Source organism: Triturus cristatus, chromosome 10 (assembly GCF_964204655.1).
Source record: "Triturus cristatus chromosome 10, aTriCri1.1, whole genome shotgun sequence".
NCBI classification, from domain to species: Eukaryota; Metazoa; Chordata; class Amphibia; order Caudata; family Salamandridae; genus Triturus; species Triturus cristatus.
The window spans coordinates 557266022-557282958 of NC_140593.1; the positions used below are offsets into that span (position 1 = coordinate 557266022).

The 16937-nt window shown below is 50.0% G+C and overlaps 1 protein-coding gene across 2 annotated transcripts in view; it reads right to left on the reverse strand.

Annotated features, from left to right (window-relative positions):
• LOC146789720 (WD repeat-containing protein 48-like) overlaps positions 1-16937 on the reverse strand; it is a 171343-nt gene that overhangs the window by 46411 nt on the left and 107995 nt on the right. Inside the window, exon 3 of one of the 2 annotated variants that reach the window (XM_085630129.1) lies at positions 7274-7460. In XM_085630129.1, coding sequence (XP_085486255.1) covers positions 7274-7460 — 187 coding nt within the window. Of the gene's footprint in view, positions 1-7273; positions 7467-16937 lie in introns of both variants that reach the window. The other variant, XM_085630128.1, reaches the window with a different exon arrangement.

The window sequence follows — 16937 nt, forward strand, 5'->3', positions numbered from 1 at the left end:
CTCTTCCCCTGCTCTACCAGCCTTGTGAATTATTCAAATTTACCCCGCCCTCCCCCCCACCCCCCGCTCCACTCTTTACTCTTTCCTGTTTTTCCCAAACTCAGATTTTGGGCAGATCTATAGTTTGTCATTTTCTGGATTCTCTTGAACTACTGCATTCCCCTCATCTCACTGGGGGATTTTCTGGACATCAGAGGTGGGCTGGACAATGTGGAGATTTAAACCTTCCTTTGATATTTGTTTCTGATGTCTGTGCTTGGCTGCCACAGGCTCTATGGCATTACTAATCGATTCCTCTTATACCCCAGCTCTGGACTACAAGGGGCAGAATAGTGGTGTTTTCTGGTTGCATTTTGTCATAACTGGCTTTTGGGAGGATCTATGCTCCATCAATTTTTATAGCCACGCTGTACTTACCAACAAAAAATGGGACCCAGAGTCCACTGGGCTATTCCTTCGTTTATACTGTTATACTGGATATTTCAGTTTCCTAAGGCCTGCTGCTAAGTATCATCTGTGGATGCCACAGCAGAATGACTACTCGCTGAACAGACGAAAGAGGCTCCTGTTCTGTCATTCCAAAGGTGGCAGTCTCCTTCCACCCATCCCTGCCAATTTCCAATCCAACATTAAGGCCGGGGAGGGAATAGTGTTTCAAACCCTTACCCGAGTGGACATTTCTGAAGCAGTTGCCTTGCTGTAGCGGGACCTGCAATTTCACTCAATTCCCAGTTTCAACCTTACCCCACTTCATGTGTTGGGGGTGGGGTTGGGTGTGGAGGAAGACTTTACTGTAGGTTTCGTTTTGGTAGCTTTTATCTAGCTATTGGCAGTTATTTTGAACTTCCCATACACACCCTAAACTCAATCATTCGTGTAGCAATCTTCATACTATTTCACCAACTCAGTTTGTTTCCAGGAGCCAAAGTTTGATTTATATGGCCCTGTAACCTCACTAAATTGCCTTTTTCTCCACCGTGGGCAGAGTGTAAATGAGAGGATGGATCAGTTAATACAATTTTCCTGTATTTCTGTTTGGGACATCAATGCATTGATATTGTAGGGTGATTTAAAAAAGAAGGTAACACTTTAAAATGTTAGTGCGTTCCTCTTATTGCCTGCAAACGTTTCTCTGCCACATGCAAAATAGTGTATATAGGGCTGAATAATGCCTACGAATCTGTACTTTAACTTACTTACAATGGGAAATCAAGGCACCTCGTAGGGCACCCTTTGAGATAAGTTTATATACATTTGAAAGTAATTATTTTAATTGATAAAATATGTTGACATGGATATCTGTAGAACTCACAGCAACACAGAAGAAATGATAGACGGAATACCGAACATTGTCAAACATTCACCACGAGTAACAGATTTGGGTTAAATCCATTATTTTGCTTAACATGCCACCCCAGTTGGGACCCAGCCATATGCAAATCACTCTTGAACCTGCTCCCCATGTGAACAGACCATCCCGAACTGCTAGGCAGTGAATGCTCGACAACGTCCAGTATTCCGTCCATCATCTTTTTGCCTTGCTATAACTGTAGAATCCATCATGGCTAAATGGTTTATGGTTTTTAATGTCACGATAATAGCAACTGAAGTAGTTGCTACAATGACCCAGATCCTTCTCCAAGCTTCCTGGCTGCAGAAAAGAGTGCAGCCACACCACAATCACCAACTGCAGCAGCCATCACAGATTTAAGACTCTTGTGCTTCCCATGGTCGAAGACATTTTGATGGAGACATGGCACCACAAAATATTTGAGAAATCTGATAACATTGAAGAAAGACCTTAAAAAAACAAGCTATCTATGGTGACACAAGCTGTCATTGACACATTTAGAGAGCTTTTCCATCACATCTAGTAACGCTTGGTATGGCTCCATGACTGGGATCATTTAGGCACCACCTAGCAACAATTTCTGATATCAAGAGGTTTGATTTAGTTCAGTCTGATATATTTTTATTGATAAGATATCTGTGGTACGAACTATCCCTAAGTAATATATTTATAAGTTTAAAAGCAACCATTTATTGATGTACATTCAAAATAATATACATTGAGGCACAAATGAACAAGTTACTTACTTTGGGCAACAATGCATCTGTAAGAGACATGTTAGTTATAGATTCCTTACCTTAGCATTACCCCCAGGCGTCAGACTGGATCCGTAGAATTTTTTCTTAGCAGTACCCCTGAGCGTTGATAGGTACCATTGGTCAGCCCGCGTCCGTTGTCGTAGTCGTGTTCGCCGGGATGACCTTGTGGCGTCTATTTAGACGACGCACCTGTGCTCTGACATCAGTTCTGACACGACTTTCCACGCTACAAGTGCAGAGCCATACACGACACTGACCACTGGTGCACATAACTAGGGCCCTGGAAGGGAGTCCCTATTCCTAAAAGTCAGTTTGCAGAACGGGGAGGATGAGTGGGGTGGTAAGGAATCTATAACTAACATATGTCTCTAACAGATACATCGTTATCGAAGGTAAGTAACTTATTAATCTGTAAGAGACTGTTAGTTATAGATTCCTTACCTTAGAATAGATACCCCAGCAATGCCAACCCCGGGAGTTGGCAGTGCAAACCAAGTTCACACCACAAAGTCCTGGAGAACAGAGCGGCCGAAGTAGCTGTCTCTCCGGACTTGTCTGTCCAGGTAGTAATGTTTGGTGAATGTGTGCTGAGATGCCCATGTAGCCGCCTAACGGATGTGAAGGAGCAGAACTCCATGCCCTAAGGCAGCATGTGCTGCTATTGCCCTGGTGGAGCGGGCACACAGTCACACTGGAGGCTCCTTCTTAGCCAAGCAGTAGCAGATTTTAATGCATAGGACAACCCATCGAGAGATGGCGCGTTTTTGTATAGGCCGACCTTTCTTGGCCACCACATATCCAACAAAGAGTTGATCATCCACCCGAAAATCTTTTGTGCGGTCGAGGTAGAAAAACAGTGCACGTTTTGGGTCCAGAGGGTGGAGTGTCTCCTCCTCCTTGGAAGGGTGTGGATGCGGGAAGAAGGTGGGCAAAGTGATCGTCTGTCATATATGGAAAGAGGTAAACACTTTGGGGAAAAAAAGAGGGCCTTGTGTGAAGGACTACTTTGTCCGGATGAACAGCCAGAAAAGGAGGTTTTGAAGACAAAGCCTGAAGGTTACTCACCCTGCGAGCAGAGGTGATGGCAACCAGGTAAGCTGTTTTCAAAGGGAAGAGCCTGAGAGGACAGTTGTGAAGAGCCTCGAAGGGAGCGCACATAAGATAGGTTAAGACCAGGTTCAAGTCCTACAGGGGCATTAAGAATGGAGAAGGAGGAAAGAGGTGAGTAATGCCCTTTAGAAATCTATTTACAATAAGGGACTTGAAAAGAGAAGGATGATCAGGAATGCAAAGAAAGGCCGAAATGGCCGAAAAGTAGCCTTCAAGAGTGCCCAGGGCAGAGCCCTGCTGGGCCAAAGAAAGTATATACAAGAGAACCTCCGAACGAGGGGCAGAAAAGGGATCCACAGCCTTTGCTGTGCATCACGACACAAATTTGCTCCCTCTACAGGCGTATACCGTTTTAGTGGAGGGCCGCCTGGTCGCCAAGATGACATTACAATCTTCAGGAGAAAGGTCAAAAGCTGTCAACTGTCGCCGCTCAATCTCCACGCAAGGAAGTAGAGACTGGACAGGTTCGGGAGGAGGACCCTCCCCATCTGCTGTGACAGAAGATCCTCTCGAAGAGGCAGTCTGATTGGAGGATCGATGGCCATGCTCAAAAGTCCGGGGTATCAAACTTGTCGTATCCAGTCCGGAGCCACAAGAATGACTTGGGCCCGGTCGCGCTTGATCTTCAGCACGCTGGGTAGAAGTGGTACAGGCGGAAAGGCGCACAGAAGGCCGCAGATCCACTTGTGACGAAAAGCGTCATTACGTGTTCTCTTTGGTGGCGAACAGATCTAACCAAGGCTCTCCCCACTGCTGAAAGAGACCTTCCACCACCTCCGAGTGAAGACGTCATTTGTGATCCATCATGCAGCGACGGCTGAGTTTGTCCGCCCTGGATTTCAGAGAACCTGCCAGGTGTTGAACCACCAGGGACATGAACTGATGTTCCAGCCATGTCCAGAGACGAAGAGCCTCTGGATATAGGGTCCACGACCCCACCTGCCTTGTTCGTTGCCGTACCACACATGGCGGTGTTGTCGTCTGTGAACACCTGCACCACCTTCCCTTTGAGAGTGGGAAGGAATGTCTTCAGTGCCAGACGAAATCGCCCGGAGCTCCAGCAGGTTGATATGGAGCCCAGACTCCGCTGGAGACTAGTCTTCTGATCTCCGCCTCTCCCAGATGGTGCCCCATCCCAGGACTGACGTATCCGTCCCCACTGTGAGGTCTGGTTGGGGAAGGGAGAGGGATCTGACTCTGACCCAATCCTAGTTCGTTAGCCACCACTGCAGTTGACATGCAGTCACCTCCGAGATTTGGACGTAGTCTGAAAGATTCTCCTGATGCTGCGCCAACTTGAACTTCATGTCCCACTGCAGAGCCCACATCTGGCATAAACCACCAGCAAGATGTAGGAGGCCATAACCCAGCAGCCTCAGGGTCATTCTCACCGAAATCCAGGATAGAGGCTGAAACATCGGTATAGCCCGAATATCCTGGACATGCTGCTCGGGAGGATAAGCCTGAAACTGCACTGTAGCCAGAACTGCTATGATGAAAAGGAGCTTCTGAGAAGGGGGTGAGGTGCAACTTCGGCACGTTGATAGTGAACCCCAGCGAGTGCAGGAGGTCCGCAGTAGTCTGGAGGTGGGAGACGACAGCCTGGGGCGATCCCGCCTTCAACAGCCAGTTGTCAAGGAGGGCTTGGAGGCTGCAGGGGGGTGATGGGTGTACTGGCCCACCCGCTGGCCCCCAGACCTGAGTTGCTGGGTCCCACGTCCATGGCCACGCAGAGGCCGGTGAGCTTGTGTAGGCCGATGGCTAGACTGTCAAGCGTGGCGGGGCAACCATTCCGTAGCCACGAAAGGCAGACTGTGTGGAACAAGAAGTTGACGCGATGCCCAAGGACATGGTTGTAGCCCTAGAATCCTTGAAGCGCTGGAGCGCCAAGTCTGCGTTATCACCGAAAAGATGATGGCCATCAAAGGGCATGTCCAGTAGGGTGGATTGGACATCCCCAGAGAAACCAGACATCCTCAACCAGGCGTAGCTCCTGAAGGCTACTGACGTAGAAACCGTTCTTCCCAGAGAGTCGGTGGTATCCAGCCCACACTGGGTGGTGAACTTCGCTACGTCTCTACCCTCTGCCACTGCCTGTGTGAGTACAGCCCGGGCCTCCTCCTGGCACTGTGGCAGCACTGGGCAAAAGTATCCCACACTGTATGGGTATAACAGGCCAAGAGGCATGCAGTGTTCACCGACGCAGCGCTAGGCTGGCAGAAGAAAACATCTTCTTCCAAAGGTGGTCCAGCATCTTGGATTCCCTATCTGGGGAAGGCACCCTTAGAGGACGAGGCTTGCACGACCAAGCTCTCGGGGCTTAGGTGTTGGGAGAGGAAAAGTGGGTCGCTTGGGACAGAGTGGTGGCATTTGGCAATCATCCTGTCCACAGAAGCCCCTGTGCTGGGCTTGGAAAGACGTCGGGGAAGGCTCCGAAGAGAACGCTGCCGGTTGAAGCACGTCCATCAGGAGGTTAGTCCTGACTGACACCGTAGGAAGCTCAAGGCCTCAGCCGCCCTATGCAACACCACTGCATAGAAAGCTCCCTCCTCTGTAGCCACGGTAGTGGAAGAAAGCATGCCAAGGTCTGGGGAGCTAACCAAACCACTGGCAACACCCAGGTCCTCTCGCCAGTTTGACTCTTCAAGCTGGTCAGCCAAAAGGTCTACAGGCCCCTCCCAGTCCTCCTCTGGTCACCACTCAGGGCGAAAAGGAATACCAGGAATGAACAGTGGTGCAAAAGTACCCTTCAGCGCTGGTACCAAGGTTGGGCGACATCGGTCCGGTGTTGTGTTTAAGTCGGGGGTGAGACTGGTGTCGAAACCGGTCGGGGGCACATCTGACATCGGGGGCGTCGTTCCTGGAATCGGTGCAGATCGAGGCCTGGATCCTCGGGGGCCCTCTGGCGCAGCAGCTGCCGGCATCGAATGCCCAGGGCCCCCAGCCAAGTCTGCGGGGCCCAAAGGCGCACCCGCGGAGTCAGGATGCCCAAAGAGGCTATGAAGCGCTTTCTAAAAGGCACAAAGCTGGGCAGGAGACGCACCGGCTCCCAGAAAGGGAGGGAAGCGCGGAGCCGTCCCAGAAGCAGGCTCCGAGAGCGACGACACTCTGGATCCTGCATCGCGTCGGCCGACGGACGGGGCAAAGGCAAAGAGTGATGATGCTTCTACGCCTTCTTGTGCTTTGACTTACCCGAAGACGAGTGGTGATGGTGGCTCCGCGACCGGTCCAGAGACCTTCTTCTAGACAGGGACCTTGAGATGCGCGGAGCAGACTGCCGGGCCTCCAAAAGCTTTCAGGACTGCTCCCGCAAAGGCTTCGGGTTCATGGCCCGACAGTCTGAGCACGACTTCGGGTCAGGGTCACGCTCCAGGCACCAGAGGCACACGAGGTGCGAATCTGTAACTGACATCAGCTTGTGACCAGAGTCACAAGGCTTGAATCCGGTTCGGCGATGGGACATCCCTCGTACACCAGGAGTCAAAGGCCCAAAAGAAGACTGACAAAAAGTCAAAAAAGGCTAGTCAAAAAGTGACTAAGGGGCAAGCTCTCTCCGGATCTGCGCAAGGCTGGCGCAGAAAAAGAAAACGCGCAGGGGCGGCGTCCTAATAAACACTGTGGCGTCATCCCGGCTACCACGACACCGACGAAGGATGTGGAGTTGACCGATGCCACCTACCGACACGCAGGGGTACTGCTAAGAAAAATTCTCCTGATACAGTCTGACGCATGGGGGTAATTCTAAGGTAAGGAATCTATAACTAACAGTCTCTTTTAGATCTGGTAAAGTAAGTTGAACCGTTATGCATTTGATAAAGAACTGCATATGTGATGATGAATAGTTATCTTAAATCAGCCTACCAGAAGACCTCTTCATTTCTTTCTCCTAGCAAGTACCTTTTGAGAATTCAGGATATCTCTACATAGATCTGCACTGCTTGTATGAAAGAGGGACAACATTGAATAAGAACACCACAATGCATTTTCCTTCAGCCAAGAAATTAATCTTTCCCTTAAAACGGATTGAACAATTCTGGGCCTCCATCCGACTTACCTGATCCTGACACAAAGGTTCTAGTTTCTCTTCAGCTAACTGTGCAGCGTCCTCCTCCTTTTCTTGTTCTCCTGGCTTTTCATTATTGGAGGAACTTGTGGTCTGGGATTCATTATCCAGGTTGATGATTTTTTCATAAACATGCTCCATTACCTTTCTGACTTGCAACATATCACTTGCTGAAAGTCTATCTCTGCAGAAAGAAGAAGTGCAAAAAATCAAATTATCTTTCAAAGTTTCCAAAAGAACAAGCATGCTATCAGCCAAAGCCTATTGGTGCTAAGGGCTTTCATTACTTTGATAAAGAGTGCCTGAATCTTTCCAAACAAAGCCTCACATCACCCGCCGTCGAAACACATTGGACTACATGGCCAACCCTGGAACAAAGTCCTCCCATGTACCTCTTTTACATCTGAATCTACCTTCCCCTAAAGATACCATCCAGATCAAATTTTCAGAACTCTTAGGGGGCTGTAGGGCGAAATTATGTAAGTTGAGCTGGGAGGGGATTATAGTAGTGGGGAAGAGAGACAAGGAAAAAGGTGAGAAGGGCTTATTGCTCAGAGGAAAGTCACTGCAAGTAAGGCAGATAAGAATGGGTGTTTGAAAGTAGGATTCTTTTTCTGCAACAAAGAGCAGAAGAAAAGGCGCAGAGTGCTCATCTGTATTTTTCAAGGCTCCGGCATCATTTAGTCTGCAGAATAATACACAATCCATCCACATCAAACCGAATTCTCCATAAATGCTGCTTCCTACACTATAGGATATGGGTATTGTTACAGAAGAAATTTAAATTTCAGCATCATGGTATATTTCTGAGTTACAACTATAGCAAATAAGTTGGGAGAGTATTTTCATCTTACTCCCTTGATCTCGAGAGCACACACAAAAAATGCCATAATACCTACATCACCAGCATGATTTATCTTGCACATCTCGTGACCCTATGAAAGGGTTATCCTTACCAGGGACTTGAGCATATGGACAGAAGACACATTGTGGATGAGATGGAATGATTATGTTTCTTACCTTGTAAGCTTCTATGCGTTGCATGGAGTGCTGTAGATTCACATGCTGCGCACACTCCGGCCATCTAGAGTTGGGGTTGAGTGTTTACAACATGTTTTTCTTTAAGGTCGTCTTTTGAGTCACAGGATCCAGTGACGACTCCACTTAGAGGCAATGTGCATGGTCATCATCAAAAGATTTTTAGACATCAGGTTTAAGTGTAGTGGAGCTAGTTGGTGTTCATAGTGATGGTCATGCAGCGTGAATGAAACTAAAGAGAATATCTAGAATATGTGTACATTATGTTGCATAACCACTGACTTCCAGGGAGGTGGGTGGGCCCTTGTGAATCTACAGCACTACATGCGATAAATAGATGCTTGCAAAGTAAGTAACATAATCCACTTACAGCATGTGACTGTAGATACACATGCTGTGCAGACTGTTAAGCAGTTATCACCAAGTGGTAGCTAGTCACTGAGTGTTGCATATGCTTGGAATAAAGTTCTCAGTACAGCTTGTCTATACATAAACGTTAACGTGCGAGGACATCCACAGAATAGTGTTTGGCAAATGTGTGTGGAGTTGACCAAGTAGCTGCTTTACAAACGACAGCTATAGGAAAGTTACCTAAGAAAGCCATGGACGCACCGCACCCTTCTTCCTAGGGGAAGGAGCTTCTGGGGCAGGGGGGTGGGGTGGGGGGGGGTACGGGTAAGGTCCTTTCGGCCTTGACATAGCAAGTCTGAAAGCATTTGACTGTCCATCTAGCAATCCCCGCTTTGGATATAGCGTAACCCCGTCTGGGGTTAGAGAAAGCTACAAACATCTGTGTTTTTCTAAATGATTTTGTTCTATCATTATGGTATAACAGTGCTCTTTTAACATCTAAAGAGTGAAGGGTTCTTTCAGCTCCTGAATGCGGATTGAGAAATAACACTGGGAGCTCAATGGTCTGATAAATTAAAAGACGACAGAACTTTAGACAAACATTTCGGATTAGGTTTTAGGATTGCCCTGTCCTTATGCATTTGAAAGAACGGCTACTCTAAAGTGAGCGCTAGTCTATCACTAAAAATTCACAAACAGGTGAATGCTACTAAGAATGCAGTTTTCCCAAAAAGTTATTGAAGTGGACAGCAATGCAAGGACACAAAAGGGGGAACCATGAGTCTAGTTAATAGCAAAATGAGATTCCATACTGGAGCCGGTGGTGTTCTTGGAGGTATTACCATTTTCAGACCTTCGATGAATGATTTGACAACAGGTGTTTTTAAGAGTGAGTGATGTTCTCTATATCGTAAGGGCGCAGCAATGGCTGCGAGGTGAAGACGTATGGATGTGTAAGCTAGACCTGACCTTTGGATCAATCAATCAATCAATCAAAACACTTGTATTGCGCTCTACTCACCCGGAAGGGTCTCAAGGCGCTTGGGGAAGGGGTCCGCTACTGCTCGAACAGCCAGGTCTTGAGTTGTCTCCTGAAGGCGAGGTGGTCCTGGGTCAGCCGAAGGTGGACGGGGAGGGAGTTCCATGTCTTGGCCGCCAGGTAGGAGAAGGATCTGCCTCCGGCGGTGGCTCTTCGGATGCGTGGTACGGCGGCGAGGGCGAGGCTAGCAGACCGAAGCTGGCGGGTGGGCGTGTGGAAGGTCAGGCGGTCGTTGAGGTACTTCGGGCCCAGGTCGTGGAGAGACTTGTGTGCGTGGGTGAGGAGCCTGAACGTGATCCTCTTGTTGACGGGGAGCCAGTGTAGGTCCCTCAGGTGGCCGGAGATGTGGCTGCGTCGGGGGATGTCTAGGATGAGTCGGGCGGAGGCATTCTGGATGCGTTGGAGTTTTTTCTGTAGCTTGGCTGTGGTTCCGGCGTAGAGGGTGTTTCCGTAGTCCAGTCGGCTGGTGACGAGGGCCTGGGTGACAGTCTTCCTGGTTTCGGTCGGGATCCAACGGAAGATCTTGCGGAGCATGCGGAGGGTGTGAAAGCATGAAGAGGAGACGGCGTTGACTTGCCTGGTCATCGAGAGGGAGGAGTCCAGGATGAAGCCCAGGTTGCGAGCGTGGTCTGTTGGCTTGGGGGTGGTACCCAGGGCTGGGGGCCACCAGGAGTCGTTCCAGGCGGAGGGTGATGGTCCCAGGATGAGGACTTCCGTCTTGTCTGAGTTCAGTTTCAGGCGGCTGTTCTTCATCCACTCGGCGACGTCTTTCATCCCTTGGTGGAGGCTGGTTCTGGCGGTGTCGGGGTCTCTGGTGAGGGAGAGGATCAGCTGGGTGTCGTCGGCGTAGGAGATGATGTTGAGGTTGTGTTGGCGTGCGATGGTGGCGAGAGGTCTCATGTAGACGTTGAAGAGGGTGGGGCTGAGTGATGATCCTTGTGGGACGCCGCAGATGACTTCGGTGGCCTCAGATCGAAACGGGGGGAGGCGGACTCTGTGTTCTTCCGGCGAGGAACGAGATGATCCACTTCAGTGCCTTCTCTTGGATGCCGGTGTTGCTGAGGCGTTGGACTAGGGTGCGGTGGCAGACCGTGTCGAACGCTGCGGAGAGGTCCAGGAGGATGAGTGCCGCTGTTTCCCCGTTGTCAAGAAGGGCTCGGATGTCGTCGGTGGCTGCGATGAGGGCGGTCTCGGTGCTGTGGTTGGCTCTGAAACCGGACTGCGAGGGGTCGAGGCATCCATTCGTCTCGAGGAAGGCGGCAAGTTGTCTGTTGGCGATCTTCTCGATGACTTTGGCAGGAAAAGGAAGGAGCGAGATGGGGCGGAAGTTTTTGAGGTCGGTGGGGTCCGCTGTTGGTTTCTTCAGCAGGGCGCTGAGCTCGGCGGGCTTCCAGCTCTCCGGGAAGGTGGCGGTGTTGAAGGAGGTGTTGATGACGTCTCGGAGTTGGGGTGCGATGGTGGAGTCGGCCTTGTTGTAGACGTGGTGGGGGCAGGGGTCAGTCGGAGATCCGGAGTGGATGGTGTTCATCGTGCGGGCTGTGTCTTCGGTGGTCACCGTGGTCCAGGTGCGGAGGGTGGCGGTGGGGTGCGTTGGTTCTGCGGTTGGGTGCGTGGATGGTGCGCCGAAGCTGTTGTGGATGTCGGCAGTCTTGCGGTGGAAGAACGAGGCGAGGGAGTCGCAGAGATCTTGTGAAGGGGTGATGTCGTTGTTGCCGGTGCTGGGGTTGGAGAACTCCTTGACGATGCTGAAGAGTTCCTTTTTTTTTTTTTTAAAGGCTCTTCTATAGCGCATGGCTACTCGGGAGCATCCCAGCGCTTAAGACTAACCAAGCAGAGAAGGATTGGGAATCTAGAGCTATTTTAACTAGTTGTTTGGAAACAGAAGAGTTTTTAACTTTTTTCGAAAGACAGGGAGGTTAGGCTCTTGGCGGAGAGGTGGGGGAAGAGCATTCCACAGCCCAGCCGCGTTGTGCGAGAACAGGCGACCTCCTGTGCGGGATCTGCTGATCCTAGGAACTGTCAGCAGATTTTGTTGGTTCGAGCGAAGATTCCTGGTAGGATTGTAAGGTCTGATCATATCATCTAGAATGGGGGGGCCACTCCCATAGAGTGTTTTGTGGACCGTGCAGAGGGTCTTAAAATAGATTCGCTCCTTTATGGGGAGCCAATGCAAGGTGCAAAGTGCGGGCCTGGCTGAGGTACGATGGCTGGTGCCCGTGAGTAGCCGTGCTGCGGAATTCTGGACAACCTGAAGTTGTCGTATAACCGACACGGGGGCTCCAAGATAGAGCGCATTCCCATAATCCAACCTGGATAGAACAAGGGACCGGACAATGGTTTCCTTTGCTGCCTCGGGTAACTGAGGAAGGATTTTCCGGATTGTTTTCAGCAGTCCGAAGCAAGTGGCTACTGTTTTCCTTGCCTGGGTCTTAAATGACAACTCGGCATCCAACCAAAAGCCGAGACTCTTTATCTCGGTCTTTGGAGTGGGTCCTGGACCCATACAGGAGGGCCAATGTATCGAGTTGTCAAATGTGGCTCGTTTTCCTAGAAGCATCAGCTCCGTTTTACCTCCATTCAATTTCAGATGGGACAGGTCCATCCAGTTTGCTACTGCCTCCAGGCAATGACAGAGCCTGGAGGGGGAGGATTCCAACTGATTAAGAGAAACAACTAGCTGGGTGTCGTCAGCATAGCTTACCAGTTGGATCCCAAAAGGGGCAACTACTTCTGCCAGGGGCGCCATATAAACATTAAACAGTGTGGGGCTAAGGGAGGAGCCCTGTGGCACCCCACACTGTAATGGCATTGCTGGAGAGCAGCTATTTTCTGTAAAGACCTTAAAGGATCTGTCACCAAGAAAGGACTCCAACCACATGAGTGCCCTGTCTTTGACGCCCAGTTTTTTAAGACGAGACAGGAGGACACGGTGGTTCACCGTGTCGAAGGCGGCACTGAGGTCCAGGAGGATAATGGCCGCGCTGCCACCTGCGTCCAGAATCCTCCTGGAGTCCTCTACCACCCTCAGCAGTGCCGTCTCCGTGCCCTGTCCTTTCCGAAACCCAGTTTGAGTTGGGTGGAGCAGGTTATGGGTCTCCAGAAAGGATGCTAGTTGTTTATTTACCCATTTCTCTGCGAGTTTACTGATGCCGGGGAGCAGGGAAATGGGACGATAATTGGAGAAGTCCTGGGGGTCGAGATGAGGCTTTTTTAACAGGGCCTTAACCATTGCCAGTTTCCAGTCTTGGGGTACCCTTCCTAATTCCAGTGAGGTGTTAACTAGATGGATAATGTATGTACAGATGTTGGATAGGGCTAACTTTAAAATATTCATAGGGGCAGGATCTAGCGGGGAGCCGCTTTTTACAGAGTTGAAAAGCGTGGGCAACAATTCAGTACTGAGGGGGGAAAAGGAAGGGAGGCAAGGCAGAGTAATATCTGTATCATCTGGCAAAGGGAGGATAGGTTCTTCAGGAGGTAGAGGGGGGAGGGACAGGAGGATCTTTTGAATTTTTTCAGCAAAGAAATTCGCCAGATTGATGCAGTGAGCATCAGCCTCCTCCGTGCAGAGTAGTGAGGATGGCGGGTCGGGGGCTTTTAACAGGGATTTAGCTATCTTGAACATCTCTCTTGGGGCATTGGCTGAGATCTCTATTTTTTCTGCATAAAAGATGGATTTGGCCACGTTAAGAGCAGATTTATATTTTTTTAGAGAGAGTTTGTATTTAGTTTTTTTCTCTTCCACAAAGTGTTTTCTCCACTGTCTCTCTAACCGTTTACATTCTTGTTTTAGGAGCCTTAGCTCAGAAGTGAACCAAGGTTGTTTAGTGGAGGCTTTCTTTTTGGAGATGTTTGTTTTAGGGAGCACCCTATCCAATGATGATTCAATCCATTGGTTAAAGTCCACATTAGCCCTGTCAATGTCCTGATTAACCTGAGGCTCGCTTATATTCAGTGCCTCTGCCCATTCGTTCATTTTTAATTTCGTCCACCGCCTACTCAGAGTTTTTCTGGACGGTTCTGTTGGACCGGGTGTGGGCGTATTCCATATGAAGGGGATGACCATATGATCTGTCCAGGGGGTGGGATAGGGCTCAGCTGATGTTAAGTCCACAATATTGGAAAATATGGGGTCTAAAAGGTTCCCTTTAGAGTGGGTAGGGTGTGAGACTATCAAATTCAGTTCACAAGCCGCAAGATCTTTAGTTAATTCTGTGGCAGTGGTATCTGAGGGATTATTGAAATGAAGATTCAGGTCTCCTAGTACTATAAAATTTGAGACCCTGCTAGCTAACGCTATGGTTGATTCAATGGTTCCTTTCGGAAATTGTCCAATAGCGCCAGGGGGACGGTAGATCAGAAGTCCAGAAAATGACACTTCTGGGGATAAAGTGATGGCAAATTGTGCGCTTTCACAGTCAGGAATGGAGCTGTCGATCATACGACAAATTAAGTGCTCCCTGTATATTATGGCTATCCCTCCTCCAACTTTGAGTTGTCTGTCCCTACGTTGGATCAGATATCCAGGAGGAAGGGCCTGAACAATATCTGGACCGGACGTGGATCCCAACCACGTTTCAGTTAAAAAAAGAATGTCAAGTCCGAGATCTTGGATTAACAAGAAGATTTCAGTGGCATGTTTGGGTAATGAGCGGCAATTGACCAAAGCCATTTTCAGGATGCCTTCTGGATTAGTAGTGTTAATATCCGCTTCCGAGGTTCTAAACGGGCAGTGTTGACAGAAGGGACGATCCGTCGCAAGATTTATAAAATGAGTGCAAGGGGGCCGCGAGACACTCCTCAATGCAAGGAGAGCCAGGCGGGAGTAAGTCTGTGAGCAGCTGGGAGATTGGTCAGAGGTTCTGGTCCCTGAGCCCGACCGAGCGCGAACGGGCGCAAACGGGCTTACCTCTGGCGAACCTCCGGCGCAGGTCCGGCGCGTCCGCTGTCCGCGTCCGCTGCGCGGAGGCATGGCTGACCGTTTATGTAGAGCGACTAGAGCGCTCGTCCAATAGCGCCCAACCTAAGATGGCCGCCAACTACAGCAACCCGGGACCCGGTGAACTAAGCCTCGAGGACGGCCAAGCCCCACCTGGGAAGCGGGGAAGAGTAATGAGGTGCTAGTGTGTCCTGGGCATTAATATCAGCCCCTAAAATGTGCAAAAAGTAGCTCGAAGGGGAGGGGACGGACACAAAGGGAAATTCAATCAAACAATTCCAATGAGCAGTTTAAAAGTTTTAAAAAGCGTTTTAAACGAGCGACCGCTCAGGAGCAGCCTTAGGGGTCTGTGCAAGGTAATCTCCCGATTTAGAGCAAAGCCCCTCCTTATGTAGAGCGACTAGAGCGCTCGTCCAATAGCGCCCAACCTAAGATGGCCGCCAACTACAGCAACCCGGGACCCGGTGAACTAAGCCTCGAGGACGGCCAAGCCCCACCTGGGAAGCGGGGAAGAGTAATGAGGTGCTTGCTGTCGTGTGCGTTGTTGTCCAGTCGATCCTTCAGTGATTTCTTCTTGGTGGTGCGGATGAGCTGGTGGTGCTTGCGGGTGGCGTGTTTGAGGGCGGTCATGTTGTCAGTGGTCTGGTCGAGGAGCCAGGCTTTCGAGGGTGCGGCAGGTCTTCTTGGAGTCCTTGAGTTCGTCAGTGAACCAGGGGGCCTTCTTGCTTCTGGGTTTGCTGGGAGGGTTCTTCAGAGGTGCGAGGTCGTCGGCGCAGGCGGTCAGCCACTGCGTGAAGTTGCGGGCTGCTTCGTTGGGGTCCGGTGTGTTGGCGGGTGGGTTCTGGCTGAGGGAAGTGGTGAGCTGGTCGGCGGTGATCTTACTCCAGTTTCTGTGAGGAACCTGTTGTGGGTGGTGGTGGGTAGTGGTTTTTCTGAAGCTGAAGTGGACCAGCTGTGGTCGGTCCAGTGAAGTCCGGTGGAGTGGCTGAAGGCGATGTGCTTGCTGGATGAGAAGACGGGATCAAGCGTGTGGCCGGCGTAGTGGGTGGGGGTGTTGACCAGTTGCTTGAGCCCGAGGTTGGCGAGGTTGTCCAGCAGGGTGACGGTGTCGCGGTCCTTGTTGTTCTCCAGGTGGAAGTTGAGGTCCCCTAGGAGGATGTAGTCGGCGGAGGGGAGGGCGTGTGGGCTGATGAAGTCCGTGATGTCTTCGCTGAAATGGGTGCGTGGTCCCGGGGGCCTGTAGATGAGGGTGCCTCTGAGGGTCGTCTTTGGGTCGGTGTGAATCTGGAAGTGTAGGTGTTCGGCGGTGGCATAGGTGGCGTCGGTCGTGATGCGGATGGTGTTCTTGTGGACAATGGCGATGCCTCCTCTGGTTTAGTTGACGCGATTTAGTAGCTAGCATTACACATTTTGTACTGTAGGGTTGATAGGATCAATGTGTTGAGCCGTGCAGTAACATACAGATCATTTCCACTTAGCTGAATAGCAAGTTCTAGTGGTAGAGCCTCACTTCTTTAAGAAGGTTCATATATTCAGACGGCAGATTTAGGTAACCAAACTCTAGGACTTCAGGAGCCAGATGGCTAGATTGAGCCGTTTGGTTTCTGGGTGCCTGATTGTCCCATTGTTTTGTGTCAGAGATCTTGCTGACTGGGGAGCTTCTCGTGAGGGACCATTGAAAATTCCAGTAATGTGGGGTACTGTGGTTGTCATGCTCATGTGGGAGCTGCTAGAATGAGGGTGAGACGGGTTTGCCTGAATTTCCTCACCACATATAGAAGTAATGGGAGAGGAGGAAAAGTGCAGGCAAATATCCCTGCCCAGTTCACCCATAATGCATTGCCTAGTAACTGTGGGTGGAAGCGAAGTGCTGGCATTTTGCATTTTTCCGCTGTTTGGAATAGATCTAGCTTTGGTGTACCCCATCTCTTTTTAGGACTTGTGGGTGGGCGTCCCACTCGTCGACTTTTTGCTGTGTCCTGCTTAGGAGGTCCGAAGTATCATTGTCTACTCCCAGGAGATAATCTGCCAGGAGTTGAATGTGGTGTTGTAATGCCCGTCTCCATATGTTCTGAACTAACTGACATGAGTGGAAAATGAGTGCCTCCTTGTTTTTGTATGTAATACATTGCTGTCATATTGTCAGTTTTTATAATGACCTTATGATGAATGTATGATAGGACGGACTTGAGCACTAACTGAATTGCAAGGAGTTCTAGAAAACTGATGATTAGTTATTTGCAGAGAAGTCCATACTCCTTGTACTGTCATTTCTAATATGTGCGCCC